At 31.5% G+C, this 18,099-nt stretch overlaps 2 protein-coding genes across 2 annotated transcripts; one reads left to right on the top strand and one right to left on the bottom strand.

Annotated features, from left to right (window-relative positions):
- Positions 1-1,837: 1,837 nt before the first annotated feature.
- On the bottom strand, positions 1,838-2,703 carry LOC145058116 (uncharacterized). The gene is made up of 2 exons (XM_079006036.1): positions 2,373-2,703; positions 1,838-2,301 (listed from the first exon to the last, which is right to left on the bottom strand). Exons 1-2 carry the CDS (start codon positions 2,701-2,703, stop codon positions 1,838-1,840), a joined length of 795 nt encoding a protein of 264 aa, XP_078862162.1.
- Positions 2,704-6,295: 3,592 nt separating this feature from the next.
- Positions 6,296-8,357, top strand: LOC145093977 (PRLI-interacting factor). Its single transcript, XM_079032233.1, has one exon. It carries the CDS (start codon positions 6,736-6,738, stop codon positions 8,083-8,085), a length of 1,350 nt encoding a protein of 449 aa, XP_078888359.1. The 5' UTR covers positions 6,296-6,735; the 3' UTR covers positions 8,086-8,357.
- Positions 8,358-18,099: the final 9,742 nt, after the last annotated feature.

An 18,099-nucleotide genomic window follows, 5' to 3' on the forward strand; every position in this document is an offset into this window, starting at 1 on the left:
CCGAGTTGACTCAACTCGTCGAGTTGCCGTTCAACTCGGCGAGTTCCCAGAATCATGATTTCGTGATCCAACTCGTTGAGTTCTTCTATGAGCTCATCGAGTCCATCCTTGAACTCGTCGAGTCCCTCAGTCTGTCAGACCCTTCTTAACTCATTAAGTCCTTATTCTTCATATCAAGGCTATATCTTCTGGATCCAAGTTGGAAATATGTCTAGAAGGGTAAAGTTTCCAACTTTACCCATTAAGGACCTCTCCTAGCGCATAAAGCTCAAACCTTAACCCCAAAATGACTTAGATCCAACTCCAAAGGCCATCAATACTTCAAGATAGACCATGAGGTCATAGATTTGGACTTAAAGGACAATTTGGTCACATAAAGCTCCCATCTTTACTTGCATGTATGACATAACATAGCTTAAAAGACCAAAATGATGGTCTAAAGGTTGCATGGGACTTCCATGGCGATAAAGTTGGCACCTTTATGCCATGAAGTTCCTTCAAGGCCCAAGATCTGAAGGGTTTGCCCAAATGGGACGTCCAAATCCCAACCATCAACTTACTTGAACAAAACATGAAGCAAAACATCCTAAGACCATATCTAAGCTTGCCATGGACAAGGTTGAAGCGTTATACCTCAGATGAATCATAAATGAAACCCAACTTCTGGATCTACTCTCCTTCCACACGTTCTTGCTCCTCCTTCAAGTTTATTCTTCTTCAAACCCACCAAGAATGCACAAGATTAACTCACAATCACCAAAAATAACTTAGGGTTTGGAACTTGGAGGCTGGAAATGAGGCCAAACCCTAGAGCTTAAGTTGTTTAAATAAGGTGCAAAGTCCCGATTTTAGGGTTTCCCAAACCCAGCCCAACTCGTCGAGTTGGTCCCTATGGACTCAAAGAGTTGGCTTTCTAATTGAATGTTTTTCTTTTCTTAATCGACCTTCTAGATTCCGGGTGTTACATGAAGCTTGGCATAAAAGTGTTTTACTTTTCCGATGACATGACGTTATATATGAGGGTGAATACGATAAATATCATAGTAGATGAGTACCCAACCTATTATATTATGAGTAGTGTCAGGGTTTGAACACAGGTGAACGTGTTACTCATCATATATTCTATATGTCTTACCAAATCACCACAAACCCAAATTGTTACTTCTTTCTTGATTCGTCTTATTTGCATGTTCTAAGATTCATATGCTTGTTTTTATGGAATTCTCATATATTTACCTGGCAACACTCTTCGACTTACTTTCACCTTATTTGCACCATTTGCATGTTCTCGATTATGCCTATGCAAGAGGTCATCTATATGACAGTCACTCTTAAAGTTATAAATGTCGACATTTATCTTCCCTACCATATTCTAATGAAATTTACAAGGTATGTTGTAAAATGACAAATTCTAAAATATGTTGATTAAAATTTATATTTTATCTTAAACGAACAGTAGTCTTAGATATTTAAAAGTTCAATTAATAGAGATTTTGAACAACTCGTACCATCAATTTCTCAAACAAGACTTAGGTGCTGTTTGTTTTTCCGAAGCCAAAATGTCTGCAGTCTGAGGACCACATCTGCAAGCCTCTGCAGCAGAAGAGGTGGACCAAACGTCTGCAGTCTGCAATAAGAAGACTGTTTGTTTTTTAACGTCTGCAGGCTGCTGAAATAAACTGAATTTTAAATAAAATTATTTTACAAACTTAAAATGATTTTTCAACACCAAAATTTTAATAATAATAGTCTTATAACATTGAAAATAAAATTCATGCAACTAAATTAGTCATACAATAAAAAAATGTTTTACAATAACAATTTCATTTAAAACAATTCAATCTATATTGTGCATCAACTGATCAACAATTTCATCACGTAACTGAGTCATATATTCACGGTCTGCTGCAGTACCATGTGTTGGAATCCCGTCTTCATCATCATCAATGGCCACATTGTTATTTCGAAACGGGACATTGGGTTCATCGTATCGTGCGAAATACTCATCACTCAATCCTTCTTTCCTTATATAATTATGAAGCGCGAAGCATGCCATGACAATGTTTCTTTGTGTCACAAACGGGAATGGTGTCATCCTCTTCAATATAGGGAAGCGTGCTTTCAAAACACCAAAAGCACGCTCAATGACATTCCGAAGTTTTGCATGTCCATGGTTAAATTTTTCTTTATTGGTCAATGCACGTCTTTGACGAAAATCTCCAAGCCAATACCTCACATTACGATAAGGGGCCATAAATCCTCGAGTGTGTGCATACACGGCATCACAAAGATAATATTTGTCTGAAAAAAATGCAAAACACTAATCAATTTTCAAATTAAAATGAAAATATTAAAAAAAAACAAAAAATTACTTGGTGGTGGAAACGGGAATGATGCTTGTGGATCGGCTACTGCTTCTGATAATATTCTAGAATCATGCGCTACCCCTTCCCACCCGGTCACAACAAATGTAAAAATCATATTAAAGTCACATATTGCCAATACGTTTTGGTAGCAATCTCCCTTTCCCCTACTTCTATATAAGTCTTGTTTCTTAGCAGGGACAACAACATGTATCAAAGTGCCATCAAGTGCACCAACTGCTCCTTTGAAAACCCTTCGTAGCCTCCTATTATGTCCTGGAATGTTTGGATTCGGATTAAAAGATGTTGGTACTATAACATCTTGTGCGAAAAGCATCATTTTTTCCAACACTTCATAAAAAATTTATGAATTGTTTGCTTCGAGTGTTGAAATCTCCGCTTGATAATCACGTAACGTTGATTATGTCCGATCATCATCAAAAACATAGCCATCTTTTCCTCAACTGATACATGTTTGCTGTCCTTTAATGAGTAATTTGCTCTAAAATGAGCACATAGTCGTACAAAAGATTCACGGGACATGCGTAATACTTCAACACATTGTAAACGATTACGGTGTAATAACTCCAATGTGTATTCGTGTCCCGTCATTTCCGAATCATTATCCCGCAATCGTTTCACACCTCTCTTCCAAAAATAACGGATGTATAGGTACATTAGAATTACGAGAAGTAACTTTTGATCGTGATCCATATGAACCTAAAATCAACAAGGTAGAACTTTAAAAAACATTACATAAACCATATTTCAAGTATCAAATAAACATTCCATTTATCATATTTCAAGCCAAAATAACATTACATAAACCATATTTCAAGTATCAAATAAACATTCCATTAATCATATTTCAAGTACCAACAAGGGCAAAAAGACCTAACAAAATAGTTCCAACAAAGGCAAAAACATTTAACAAAGTAGTTCCAACAAGGGCAAAAAGTCCTAACAAAATAGTTCCAACAAAGGCAAAAACATTTAACAAAGTAGTTCCAACAAGGGCAAAAAGACATAACAAATACTTTCAACACTAGAAAATCATCGAACAATCTTCCCATCCTTCAAAACTCCTAAACTGGTACCCGTCATCTCAAGCCACCCTCGTAATATCTCGGGAACATCGGGCAAATGCATCCACATCTCTCTCATGTTCATGGTTCCTCCAAAAATATGATATGCGACAAAGCGTAAAGGATCTGTAGGGCCTAACTGAAGGACCTCTAACTTCTCTAAACACTGAGGAATTGTATACCCTTTAGTCAAACTTTGTAGAGCTTTCTTCATTTCAAATGCTAAATCGTCAGCAGTAACAGAAGTTCCATCAGGTGAAGAAGCAGACGGTGAGGCACTAGGAGCTACAAGAGTTGAGGGTTTAGCCCTTTTGTTGGGGTTACCGGATGGTGTAGCAGTATATGGTGAACCAGCAGAAGGTGAACCAGCAGAAGGTGAAGCTGCAGAAGGTGAAGCAGCAGAAGGTGGTGGCTCATGATGAGAAGTGTCAACACCATCATCATCCATTGCATCAAAAGGGGTGGCGGTGATCTGAAGTGGTGGAACACGACAGGAGGATGCGCCAGCTACTGATGATGATTGGGTTGAGTAACTCCTAAAATTACCAGTAGCACTATTTCCATCAAAAAGACGTGCACAAAGATCTGGAAAAGGCAGTGGAATTGTTCTCAAAGAAGCAGCTTTCGGATGCCCCTAAACCCAAATGTAACAAGAAATAGTATAAGAATATTTGGCAACTTCAAACGTAAATGTTATATATATATATTATTGTATATTAATGTATATGTACCTTCTTAAAATCATCCCACTCCTCGGCTGTTAAATTAAAAGTGTTTGTTTGAGAATTGTATATATTACCGGTTTTGTTTTTTAAATATACCCATCCAGTGTATTTGGCTTTCAGATTGTCATATGCGTTTTTCATTTGTTTTTGAGTCAACTCAACCCTAAATTTCCCCTTAAGAACTCTTCCAAGCCTTATCCATGAATCTTTTTGCAAACTCAATCCTTTTCTACCAACACTCTCTACTTCTTCAATACAAGTATCCAATAAGCATTTTAAGTGCTCATTGGTCCATTGTTGTTTTTCTCCCATCTCTAATAACCAAATAACAATAAACAGTGAACAAGTAACATCATTATTTCAAGAAAAAGTTTTTATTTTCACGACAAATTTGTAATTTTGTTTTATTTTCAATCACAATAATGTGAAATTTTTTATTCAATTATAAATAACCTCAATTAGAGTGTTTTAATTCAAAGTTTTCTAAAAAACTTTATAAATCAAATAAACTTCACTTTAACGACAAAAACTTTACTTTTATAAAATAAACAAAACTTATGTCTCTTTTTGATGCTTTCTATCATATACATACAAAATCAACAATCATATACATATACACTATCATATAAATATACACAATCAATAATCATATATATATATATATATATATATATATATATATATATATATATATATATATATATATACAACCAAAACTCATATACACATAAACAATCACAATCAACAATCATATACATATACACTATCATATACATCTACACAATCAAAAATCATATACACATAAACAATCACAATCAACAAGAGAAAATGAAATCTTTTGATTCACAGTTATGTATATTGGCTTCCAATCAAAGAAAAATATAAATCCAATTTGTTTACAGGTAAGATTTTCTATTTGCTGTCAATTTGGCTGTCAATTTTCTGTGAAACAAAGATGTGAATCAAAAAAGAAATTGAACAAGGATGTGAATCAAACAAGAAATTGAACAAATATGTGATTCAAACAAGATGAATTGAAATTGAAATCGACAGAGAGAGAGAGAGGAAGGCAGCGATGGTTTTGATCGGTCAAACAAGATGATCGGTCAAACAAGATGTGAATCAATCAAGATGAATTGAAATTGAAATTGAACAAAGATGTGAATTAATCAAAGAAAGAGGTGAAGACAAACCAGATTGGTCGCTAGTTGAAGTTGTCGTTGTGACCTTGTTGTTCGCCGGCTGCTGCAATCGACCGTGATGGTCGTAAAATCGGAGGACGCCGGATCGGAGAGGAAGGCGGCGATCGATGGTTTTGATCGGAGAGGAGGGTTGCGACGGTGGTGGTCGCTGCAAGGTGGAGTACGATCGATCGATCGAGGGTTTTTTCTGGGAGGGTTGGACGAGGACCGGAGGCGGAAGCAAAAAAAAAAAAAAAAGACGCGTTTTTTTTAGGTTAAAGGGTTTGCAGACTTTAGAAGATGCTATCCCATATCTGTGTGGTGAAGACCTCGCGCAGACGTTTTTATGTCTGCGCACTTCAGAAAAACAAACAGACTGCAAACCATTGTGTCTGCGCGTTGTCTGCACCTCGCAAACAGAAGAGGTCACGCAGACCTGCAGAGAAAAAACAAACACCCTCTTAATCACTAAATCTTTGTGCGAATAACATATTTTTCAACTTTTAATAGTAAGTCAAACAGAGCTTATAAATTTAGATGTTTATTTTAACAATTTAATTATTATTTTACTTATATAATTTAGAATAAATTTTTATGTATTCATTTTTGTTACAATAAAAAGACATACAAAAAAGATCATATGCCTCGTTACATTTTCGCCTTTTACGGTTTTACTCTATAATTATATCAGTTTAATAGTATAAGTTTAAGAGTACTTTATAAAATTTCAATTTGGCTTTAAGAAAAAGTAAATAATATTAACAAAAACGGTTTTTATAATATAATATTCATTACTTTTCCTAAGTGCAGATATAACCTTAACCGACTCAGATTTGTGAACCGATTATAGCCGTCCGATCTAACAAATAAATCAAAACCGTCCATATCATCATCTATCTGCCTATATAAATCAACCACGGGCATTCTTCGCCTCCACATAAACGCTACCTTTTGCGATTCCCAAAACGAGAACTAAACATCGCAACACAAAATTCTTGATATTCATAAAATCAAATCGTCTATTCTGTGGCTGAAAACCATTAATCTTAACCCTGTTTGTGTTAGATCGGACAGATAATCGTGAATATCGAGAATCAATCTTGTTTTCTGATAGGTTTAGGGTTTGTTGATTTTCAATTTGGTCTGGTATGTGATGTTTGATCAGTAATTTAGCTACAATTGTGTTTGAATCGCGATTATTTTTCATTTACTTATTTTATTGTTTAGCGATCTCGAAATTAGGAGCCTTAGGGTTTTGAATTTGTTGTAGTTTTCTTTTCGATCTGTTTGGAATCATAGTTTGAATTTGAAAGAGGTTACCGATTTGTTGATACCGACTTTTTATCGGAGGCTTATAGACTGATTTCAGTTAGCAGTCCTGATGAACGATCAGTCTCAGATGATGAATCAATCGAAAATGGCGAATCAGTCGCAGATGATGAGTATCGGACAGCCGTTGCCGCCTGTGATGAGTCAGCCACAGCAGGTAATGAATAACCAGAACCCTCAGATGTTTGTGAACCAATTGATGAATCCTTCGCAAATGATGGTGAATCAATCGTTGAACCACCGTGGTGGTGGCTATGGCATGTGGCCTCCGCCACAAGTGGATCAACTCAAGTTCCAAAACCTTAACATGAAGCCTTCTGGACTTCCTTCTTCTTCATTGAAGTCTATGGGACCAAGAAACAACAAGAATTGGAAAGGGAAGAAAGGAAATGACAAATGGATGAATAACAACAACAACCGGAAGGAATTACCGGTGATGGGCGGAGGTGGTAGTCTTATCAACAACACCGGCGGCGGTGGGGCTGGATATAACCCCCCTACGCTTAACGAACTACAACAACAGAATCGTTTGAAAGCTAGAAGATACTTCCCGAAGAAGAAGTTCAATCATAACGGCAGATCCGCTCCTTTTGCTCCAAGAAACACCACCTCGTTTCTAATCCGCGCCAAAAAAGCCGGCGGCATTACATCTCTAGTATCACCATGTCCGGTAACACCTGCTGTTCTACCTACTCCGATTTTCTCTCCATCCAGAGAAGTTTTAGTAGACATGGCGAAAGAAGAGTGGGGTGTTGATGGGTATGGATCAATGAAAGGGTTAATCAGACTTAGATCAAATGAAGCCGAAGCACCTGAAGAAGATGAAGAAGATGAAGGTGGGTCAAGTGAGAGTGACGTTGAAGAACATGTTGAGGTTGAAAGGAGACTGGATCATGACTTGAGCAGGTTCGAAATGATTTACCCAAACTACAATGGCGCTGATCATAGTAGTTATCTTTTGGAAAACAGAGTTGATGATCAAGATACACATATAGCTCAACTGGAAGAAGAGAACCTGATACTGAAGGAAAGATTGTTCTTGATGGAAAGGGAGTTTGATGATTTGAGGATGAGATTGCAGTGTTTGGAAAGACAAGGAAGGGGAGCTGAAAGACTTATTGAAGAGGTTGTGGAGAATGATTCTGAAAATGAAAGTGAAAGCAGAGGGTATGGAAGATCAATGGAGGATAACAATGAAAGAAGTCAATGTTCAGAGGATAATAACAATGGAGATAATAATAATAATAATACTGAATTAAAGCAATCTGATAGCATTGAAAAGGGTGTTCAAACAATTGAAGATGTAAAGGAAAACGATGACAAGAAGAATGAAGTGTTGGAAGAAAATGGTAAAGATGAAGTTGTAAAGGAGGAAGAAAGAGTTGCAGATATGGTATTATGAGGTAAGAAATCATAGAAATATAAATTCCTGTGTTAATATGGAATCTGTTCTTCTGTCAAGTTTCTTCATCAATCCAAGTTATTATCCATATTTGCAAAACATGACAGAAGCTTGAAGTCTTTTTTTTTTTTTTTTTTTTTTTTTTTGGAGTTTTAGGTGAAAATAGGGTACTTATGTTGTTGAAGCAGTTGATGTAAACATTTGGCCTGATGTTTTTAAATAATATTGTCGTTCATGATTTCTTTTATAAAAGGAAGGTAATGTTTTTTTTAGTGATGTCTTATACTCTTTAGTTTTTGATTTGGTTAGTTTTGGGAAAAATGGCGTCTCGATAAAATGGTATGTAACGCAAATTTTTGAGACCTCAAAATTCTTGTTTCCAATTCTGAAAGTGATAAAATATTTGAATTTTGAAATGTTGTGTGGAAATATATTCCGAATAACATTTTGATAGTGAAATGTGATAAAACTAAGGATTCACGCAGATGGATGGAAACCTCAGGATATTTTGGATATTATGTTTAATGGGAAGTAATATATATATATATTTTATTATTTTATTAAATTATTGTGTATTCGAATGTTTGTAGAACTCGGAAAGTAGTTTATATTTTATAATGATATAAAAGAAGATAATTTACAGCTATGCAAAGAGACAATGTTTGATATAATGTTAGTTAAAAACTAACGTATATTATTATAATTAGTCTTAAAATTAAAACATATTTATATAATTATATTATTACGTAGATAAAATTAAAACCGATGTCAAAAATATTTCTAGATTTATAAAATCATTATGTAATTAAGTATAGAAAACGAGATTAAAATGCTGAATTATTTTTGAGATATATTTTTTATCTAAAAAAAATGAATATATTAAAAATTTATAACTTTTTATCCTTTTACATATACATCTATATCCATATATAAAAACAATTTTTTTTCTTTGGAAAATTCATTTCATTTTGTTGTTTTTTTAATGTCTAAACTTATTTCTTATTGAAAAAAATAAAATAAATATATCAAAATTTATATTTTTTGATACTCTTGAAATAAACATGGATATTGATATAGAAAAAAATTAGTTTTTTTTTTGACAGATTTATAATGTGAATATAGGTCATTTTGTTTTTATTATTCATAATGCGAATCTGACTTATTATTTTAATATTTTGATTATTCACAAATTAATTTAATGAAATTAAATATGAATCAAAGTATATTTCTTTGTAATTTTATAATATTTAACATTTTAATTAATCATAAATTAGTTTTATAAAATTAACAAATAAATTTATTCACACTGTGAATCTTAACTACGTACAAATTTAAAGTTTAATATGTCCATAAAGTCATTGTTACAAAAAACACAATTAAAAATATATTTTCAAATGAAGTTCCTATAAAAAGTTATGAAAGTTTGAAGTTGGTAAAAAGTAGAGATTTTTGCAAACCACCACTCACAAAAATCGCAAAACCACATACGAAAATCATGGTTATTTTGATATTTTTAAAATTTTGGGTATTTTGAGGAAATACCTAAGAAAATTTGGATATTATAATAAAATTCTCTAAAAATTATGATAGAAAATAGACTAAACTGCTTAAAGTTGTTGTAAAGGTAAAAAAAAGAGAAAAAGGTACTCTATAACGATTTAAAGAAAAACAAAATTTTCCACCTAAAATATTTTTATATCTAATATAATATAAGATTAAGACAAATTTATACTTATATAGATAAAATTAAAACGTCTACATTATATATCTAAATTTATATCAAGTATTGCATAAAAAATAAAAGCATTGATATAAAATTTGAGCAAACAGTTTAAATTAATTAGTATAATAAAAAATTAATACCAAGAAAATGAAAATATATTAACTGTTCATCCTCGCCAAATTGTTTAATACAACAGACTGAGTAAATTTTTTTTTTTTAACATTATGTAAATAAAATAAAACAGTCTCAAAAATATGTTGAATTTATACCGAATTGGTAAGATTTTGGGAGGAGACTAAGGCTGGAGGGAGTGGTGCCACAGGAACCGCACTCCTTCTTTTGACACATAGGAGCCACATCATTTTTACCACATCCAGAGAGTGGAAACCATGGTAGAGAAAGAGAGAGGTGAGAGAAAAGAGAAGAGAGAAAGACACATAAATAAAGAGAGAGAAGAAAGAGGGTGCGGCCATTTGTAGCCGCACTGCGGCCAAAACCGTAGGAAATCGCTTCAGGGGGCGGTGTTTGCGGTCCAGGTGACAAGGATGCGGTTTGGAACCGCAATCCACTCCTGCAAGCCTAACATTTGCAATGATAATTAGGAGCCCTTTTAGAATTGTCACTTACTCTTTTTTTTTTTTTATCATCTTTTAATTGAAATCTTTCAGATGGGATGTCCATGCTTTTTGCAGATGAGGCACCTATAATAGGGTTAATGACCTAGGAAGATAATAAAGTTTTAAATTTGTCAATATTAGGTCCTTAAGGTATTTTTTGTACATATTACACCAAATGATTGTTACAACCGTTTAAATGTCGTCCATTTAAACGTTAAACAGACGACATTTAAACAATTGTAACAGCCATGTTGGTGTAATATGTACAAAAAATACCTTAAGGACCTAATGTTGACAAATTTGAAACCTTATTACCCTCCTAGTCATTACCCTTCTAAAAGAGATTAGAGATACAAGATTTGTCGGGATACCCCTTTACTTGCCAGGGATACTTATTGACTTTGCTCTGGGCTCCGACATTAGTTGTTATCTGAAATTTATATAATGACATAAAAGGACATCCAAAAAATATGTTTTCTATAATTAATTAAGGGGTATATTTGAATCTTTTTTAAGTTGTCATGTTTGACAAGCCAAAAAGTTAGTTGTGACGCGCCAAACATAGCCTTAATCATTACGACTTTGATTATTATTATTATTGTTATTATTATTATTATCATTATTTTGTGAAAATGACAAAAAAATGTTATGTAAAATTTCAATTGAAACCGTTGGCTATCGTGAATGAACGACTAAAATAAAAAAACGAAATGATGAAGCCATCTAACTACATACTAATATAAATTATAAAAGAGTAAGATGAAATGATAAAAATATTGAAAATAGAGACCTAATATGGACAAAATTAAAACCTTATTACCATCTTTAAGCGGTTATAACAACCATTTTGGTGTAATATGTACAAAAAAGACCTTAAAGACCTAATGTGGACAAAATTAAAACTTTATTACCCTCTTTAAACGGTTATAACAACCATGTTAGTGTAATATGTACAAAAAAGATCTTAGGGACCTAATGTGGACAAAATTAAAATCTTATTACCCTCCTAAGTCATTAACCCCCTATTATATAATAAAAATTACGATTGAAAATCCGAATAAATGACTTAAATTAAGAGGAAAATGACAATAATATACATTTTTCTAAAGTTTTTCTACAAAATAGCGAATAATGATCATAAAACCACAATTTTTGCATGTCACTGTCTGCAAAAATCTAATTGGCCTACGACTTTTTTTGTTTATATTTTTGTAGGTCTCCATTTGCGAAAATCTAGGTGACCTGTGATTTTTTCCAAATTAGAAAATAAATAAATAACTTTTTCAATCCAACACCTGCAAAAATCTAGATGTCATGCAGTTTTATTTTTTGAGATTTTTGCAGGAGACCCTTATAATTGGGAGAACGAAGATAATTTGATGATTGTTATGTAGTTCGTATGTGAAAATCTCAAGATTACCTAAGAAAATCACTACTATTTTGATCATTTTTGGATATTTTGTGGAAAAAAACCTTATAATTTTTTATGGTTATGATTATTTTCTTTTAAATTAATTATAATAGAAAAATTCATATTAAAAAGATAATATTTTTATTATATTTTTGTCAAATTGTTATTCGAACGTTGAATTTTGTACCTCGATATTTCAAATCACATTTTGTTAAAATTAACTTATAGCATAGTACTATCTAATGTTATGTGACATGATGTTTCACAAAATTCATCATACACAACAACAAAAAATGGGGCCAAGTTGGGAACCCTTACAACACTTCCAAGTCGAATTTGGTTGATAACATTCTTTAGAATATGATCTTCGGTAATAACCCACTTAGGATCCATTTTTGATCGAAGGAAATAAGTGTCTTAAGGTACATGTTTAGAGAAACTGTACATATGATTCAGAGAGTTGTGCTTTATGTACATCAATAATGGAAGCATGCTATGACAAAAGGGGATTGTATTAATATAGTATTTTCATAGGGCATAACGTAAACTACGAGGTAGATGAGATAACATATGCAATTAATGCAACCAAATAAAAACTGCAAGGTAGATGAGATAACATATGTAATAACAAATGAAATAATAATAAGTTATCTGTAAATGTATGAGATAACATATGTAATAACAAATGAAATAATAATAAGTTATCTGTAAATGTATCGTAGCACAAAATAATCCCAATATAAAATCTCCATCATATGAATGTAGAGTATACACGTTTCAAGCTGTAAATGTTATCCTCAATTCCTCATTGGGCACATAAACATTAACATCCATCAATTGGCATCTATATATAATGCATATATCCTTACATGCATATTGCATACTTTGCAGTTTTGTAATTTTTTTCCTAATATTATTTTGCATCAATTAACTTACCTTAGGAATGATATTATTTTGCATCAATAGAGTAGTTGTTGCTCCCATCAATGTAAGATACATGTAGAGTTTTTGTTTATTCTCCAAAAGAGTATTAAATACTTCAAGATATATAAAACTATATAGCATTAATGTAGGATATACTAATAATTTGTAGCTGTGGATCTACTACTGATTAGTAGTTGTTGATCAATTAGTTAGCTAATGATATAATCTATCTTCAATTTTAGTAAATAGATACAAAATCAGTATCTACTATAAAGGGAGATTGACTGCAAAATTCTTTACTTGCTATTTCTCTATAATTATTTTATTTGTTAGCTCCCTCCTAGTTTAATAAAATTAAGCTGTTTAAAGAAAAAAGGACATTGTCCCTTCACTATTCGGTTTGTCGTATACTCGTATGTAGTATCAAACTAGTCCCAACACAACTTTGGAGGTTTTTTTTTAATAAGGTTTGAAAAGTAGGTGAAGTTAAGGTATGTTCTTCAACCAATTACAAAACTTGATGTAAACATTTAGCCTGATATTTTTAAATAATGTCTTTCATGATTTCTTTTATTTTAGGAAAACTTATTTTTTCAAAGTAAATTAAACGGCTGGTTCTTATGGTTAAGGGTTATTTACGAATTTGGTGTTTGGTTCTTAACCTCTTTTTTATTTATTTATTTTTTTAAAAATTATTATTATTATTTTTAATAATTTGGACAGTTTCTATGATAAGGTTTTGTTGCTTCTATGGTCATTCCCAAACATAAAATGACAATTTTATCCTTAATTATTTTTGTTTTATTATTAAATAAATTAAATTATTAATATATTGTTGGAAAAATGACCCACCTCACCCCAATTCTCTTACAGTTTCTGTCACCATCTCTGGTCACCATCTTCGGTAACAAATCCAATTCCCAGCACCTGCTCCGCTCATCATCTCCAATTATAGATCCAATACCACTTAAAATCAATCAAAACTCAAGACAAAGCTACCTAATATTCAACAAAGTCATAAATTAAATCCAAAACCAAAATAAAACCTGAAAATCAAATCTAAAATAAAAATGGAATCTACGACGCAAATCCAAAAATCCAAAATCAAAAGATGCAATTGAAACTAAAATCCAGTCGACTCCCAAATCCCTAAAGCGTCCCCCTTTCGTAGGTAGCAGGCGAACAACCCTCTGATGGCGAGTGGTTGAATGGTTTCCGACGTCGATGTGCCACACATGACTAAAGGAACTCTCTAATCTCGTGGAAATCGAAACCTTGACCCCTCTGTTGGTTTATCAGTTTGTCATTAGAAAACTCACAAATAACCAAACCCTAGCCTATCATTCCTCTCTTTTTCTCACCGAAAACATCTCTAGAAAACTCATCGGTTTCCTCTCATCTTATCCCTCTCTTTTCTTGCCGGAACCCTAGCCGACGCCTTGTTTGAGTTGTGGTTCGATTTCTCAAAATCAATTTGCACTCTAAAGCTTATATACAAGATCAATTTTTTGAAAATCGATTTTCACAGGTGGGTGAAATGATTTTCGAACAGTTCGTCGAAATCATATGTGACATCCCAAAAATCACGGCCAGAAAAGATCGATTTCATTTATGCTTTTTAAAAATAATTTTAGAGTACATCCTTTTGATTTAAAAGAGTTGCGAATTTGTTCCCAAAACAAAATATGATAAAATAATATTTATCAAAGCATTTCATCAAGAGATGCATTTTCATTATATAATCAAAACTCGGGATGTCATGTTCCGATACAAACCATAAAATAATATTTATCAAAGCATTTCATCAAGAGATGCATTTTCATTATATAATCAAAACTCGGGATGTCATGTTCCGATACAAACTATAAAGCATAAACGATAACATTACAAGTCATTCAACAAATATATACATATACAGTCTTGTAAACAAAACAACTCGATGATTCATCAATCTTACGCCCTTGCGCCACTTCCTGTAATACAAATAAAACTGAGTGGGTCAGGCTTGGGAGCCTGGTGAGCATATAGGGTTTTCAACCCAAAATAAATAAATTATATTTAATTTCACCAACCAATCACTATCCCGATTACCCATTCCCGTTATCCTCACTTTACGTCCCTAAAACAACATCTATAAATAAATAAATTATATTTATACGAAGTCAGATTTGGGCGTTCTATATATATTCGGAAACCTCGTTTCAACTACTACCACATTATCCAAAGATAACGAGTTTATTTTACACTTAAATTTTGACGCTCATTTTATTCTTAATTAATCCAATCCCATAATTAAGCAATTAAGCACGAAACACATAATACACTTCTATTATTTCAAAACGGGTTACAAAGGTTAACTTAGACTATTACATTGCTAAAAATGGCAAGCCCAGAAACACAGACGTTACATCATAAGAAGACACCATATTCATGGGATTTTTAAAACAATGTCGGTCGTGGTTGTGGTGAAGAAACATTGTCGGTGGTGCATTACCAGAAGTAGTCGCCAATGATAACACTTTGTGGATCGATGACGACAAGATTAGGGAAGTGGGGGGATGAAGGCAACAAATGAAACACAAGTTTCTTGATGTTTTTATAAGTGTATTTGAATTTTGATTTGATTTTTTATATTGTTTAATTTATTTAAAAATAATTGGAATAATAAAAATGAATTAACAAAATAAAAATAGTCTTGAAAGCAAAATAGTTATTTTATGTCTAAGAACGACCATAGACACAACGAAAACATGCTATCAGTACTATCTAAGTTTAAAAAAATCATGAACCAAATAATACAAATTATTTGAAATTATAGAGACTACCGATGTAATTTTTTTTTTCATGTAGTTGGTTTTGTTCTTCATATATCAACAAAGTTGGATTTTTATTTATCTATTTATTTATACATATAATATACAATTGCCTTTCATATTAAAGAAAAATTTTGATATTAAAGTTTTAAGTTTGTCAAAATATGTGTGTTTTATTCATGTGAAGATTTTTTGTTCATTAATTAATGCTTAAAGTTTATAATTTTTTTTTTATTTTTCTATATTTTTTTTGCCTTTGATATTTTTATTTTCAGGGACAAAACCGATAAAACTTGACAAACTTAAAGATTTTCATGTCAAATTTGGAAATATATTTAGGTTAAAAACATAAAAGATTATAATAAGAAATTTGAAAAAGATTTTTTTTTTAATAAATTTGAAAAACTTAGACGATCCACATCGCAGCCTTTCAATTGGTTTTGCAATGCAGCTGTTTCATATTTCATGCCACATACCTTTACTTCTTGCTATATTTGCAAGCCTTGCAAACACATAATACTCCATATTTAATAATATTTAATTACATTATCTATTTTAATGACTCCATATTTAATAATATTTAATTACATTATCTATTTTAATGAATTTAATATTAAATGGCACACTTGTTTTGTTTGCAACACTTTGAAGATGATGCTTAATTGGCATTGCAACAATGGATTGCAAGAGCACCGATGTGGGTGCTCTTACTTAAGGTAAAAACATAAAAAATTTATAATAAAAAAAAATAATTTTTTTTTGAAAAACTTTGAACATTAGCAATCAGAGAATCATATCATAAAAACAAAAACAATATAATTTCAACCAATAAAAATATTTCAAAATTTAATTATGATATTTATATAATAAAATGAAATGTCTTTTTAGCCAACTCCTTAAAAAACTGTCTTTAATATTGAAAGTCCTATTAAAAAGGACACACTACTCATATCCATTCGTGAACATCAAATTTATAATTTTCTTCAATTATCTTTAGACATATACATCTAATCATTTATATTTATGATTTATATATTGTAGCTATTGTTTACTGATAACAAAATAAAGTTGAAAAGGTAACAATGATAATTGTCTTAAGGGTTATGTTTTTCAACAAGAAACTCAAATTAAAAAATAGAGTAAATTATACGAATGGTTCCTATGGTTTGGGGTAATTTGAACATTTAGTCTCTAACTTATTTTTTTAACTCGGAAGATCCATGTAGTTTGTTTTTGTTGCGTGCTTGGTCCCTGTCTTACCTAAAAAGACTATTTTGTCATTGATTTCTTAATTTATTTAAATAAGATGGGGTAGGTAAGTAAGGTAATGTGAGATGGAAATGGGATTGGAGGTGTGTTTATTTTAATAAATTAAAAAATCAGGGCAAAATAGTTTTTTTATGTAAGACAGGGACCAAGTCCACAACAAAAACAAACAGTAAGGACCTTTTAAGTTAAAAAAATAAGTTAGGGACCAAACGTGCAAATTACCCCAAACCATAGGGACTATTCATGTAATTTACTCTAAAAAATATTTCGTTTGACGGTAAAAATTTTAAAATTTTATTTTAGAATAAAAAGTTTCTAACATGAATTCTGTTTCAAATAGTGTTTTGTGTCTATTATAACAAATTATTTGATTGTTTTTGTAAAATTACATATCTTTTAGTAAGTGGCTTTTTATATAACTTTGTATATTTCAAATGTAATTTTACATATTTAAAAAAGTTATAGTTATTTTATCCAAACATTCTACTCAAATAAAACTCACACCCTCCAACCCAAAATAAAATTATAGATTCTAGCTATTTTTGCTAAAAATATCCATTAATTTTTAGAATTTTCAAAAATGAATAATAATATTTACAAGTAACATATGTAATCAATCAATAATATTTTTCTTTAGAAAAATGAATATATTATAACTTACATTAGAAACATCAGATCGAGCGGTAAACTTTTTTTAACTTTCAAATCAACCAATTAATTTGGGAATATTTAATCCAATTAAACTAGTCAAATTGTATATGTCGACTTATTTAACCCTAACCATCATCCACATGGTTCAATATTGGCCTATTTGTCTGTTTTGTGGGCTTTTACATGATCACATGATGGTTGTACTGATTATTTTATATTTAGTAAACAATGTTTATTTTTGGTATAAAACATGCATTATGCAATGTCTTTAGTGACAGGCAAAACATGTCTCTCTTCAAATATGCAATTTGCTGTTACATACATTACCATTTATTATTAAAAAAATAAAAGTACAATTTGGTAAATGATCAAATCATTGTTGGTCAATTCATACTTTAAGAAAATTAAAAAAAAAAATAATTGAACTTTTGAATGATTACTTTAAAGTGCATGTTCCAAATAACATTATGTTAATATCACATCGTATATGCTTTTGGGGTCACTTTTGCTACATACATTTCTTGTTGTGTAGCTGGTAATTAACGTGTCAAAAATTCAAACTTCAATGTATATGTTTCTAATAAGATACATGACATTGTGTTGTTT

Source organism: Lactuca serriola, chromosome 1, assembly GCF_051521515.1.
Source record: "Lactuca serriola cultivar US96UC23 chromosome 1, Lser_US96UC23_V15, whole genome shotgun sequence".
Classification (NCBI taxonomy): Eukaryota; Viridiplantae; Streptophyta; class Magnoliopsida; order Asterales; family Asteraceae; genus Lactuca; species Lactuca serriola.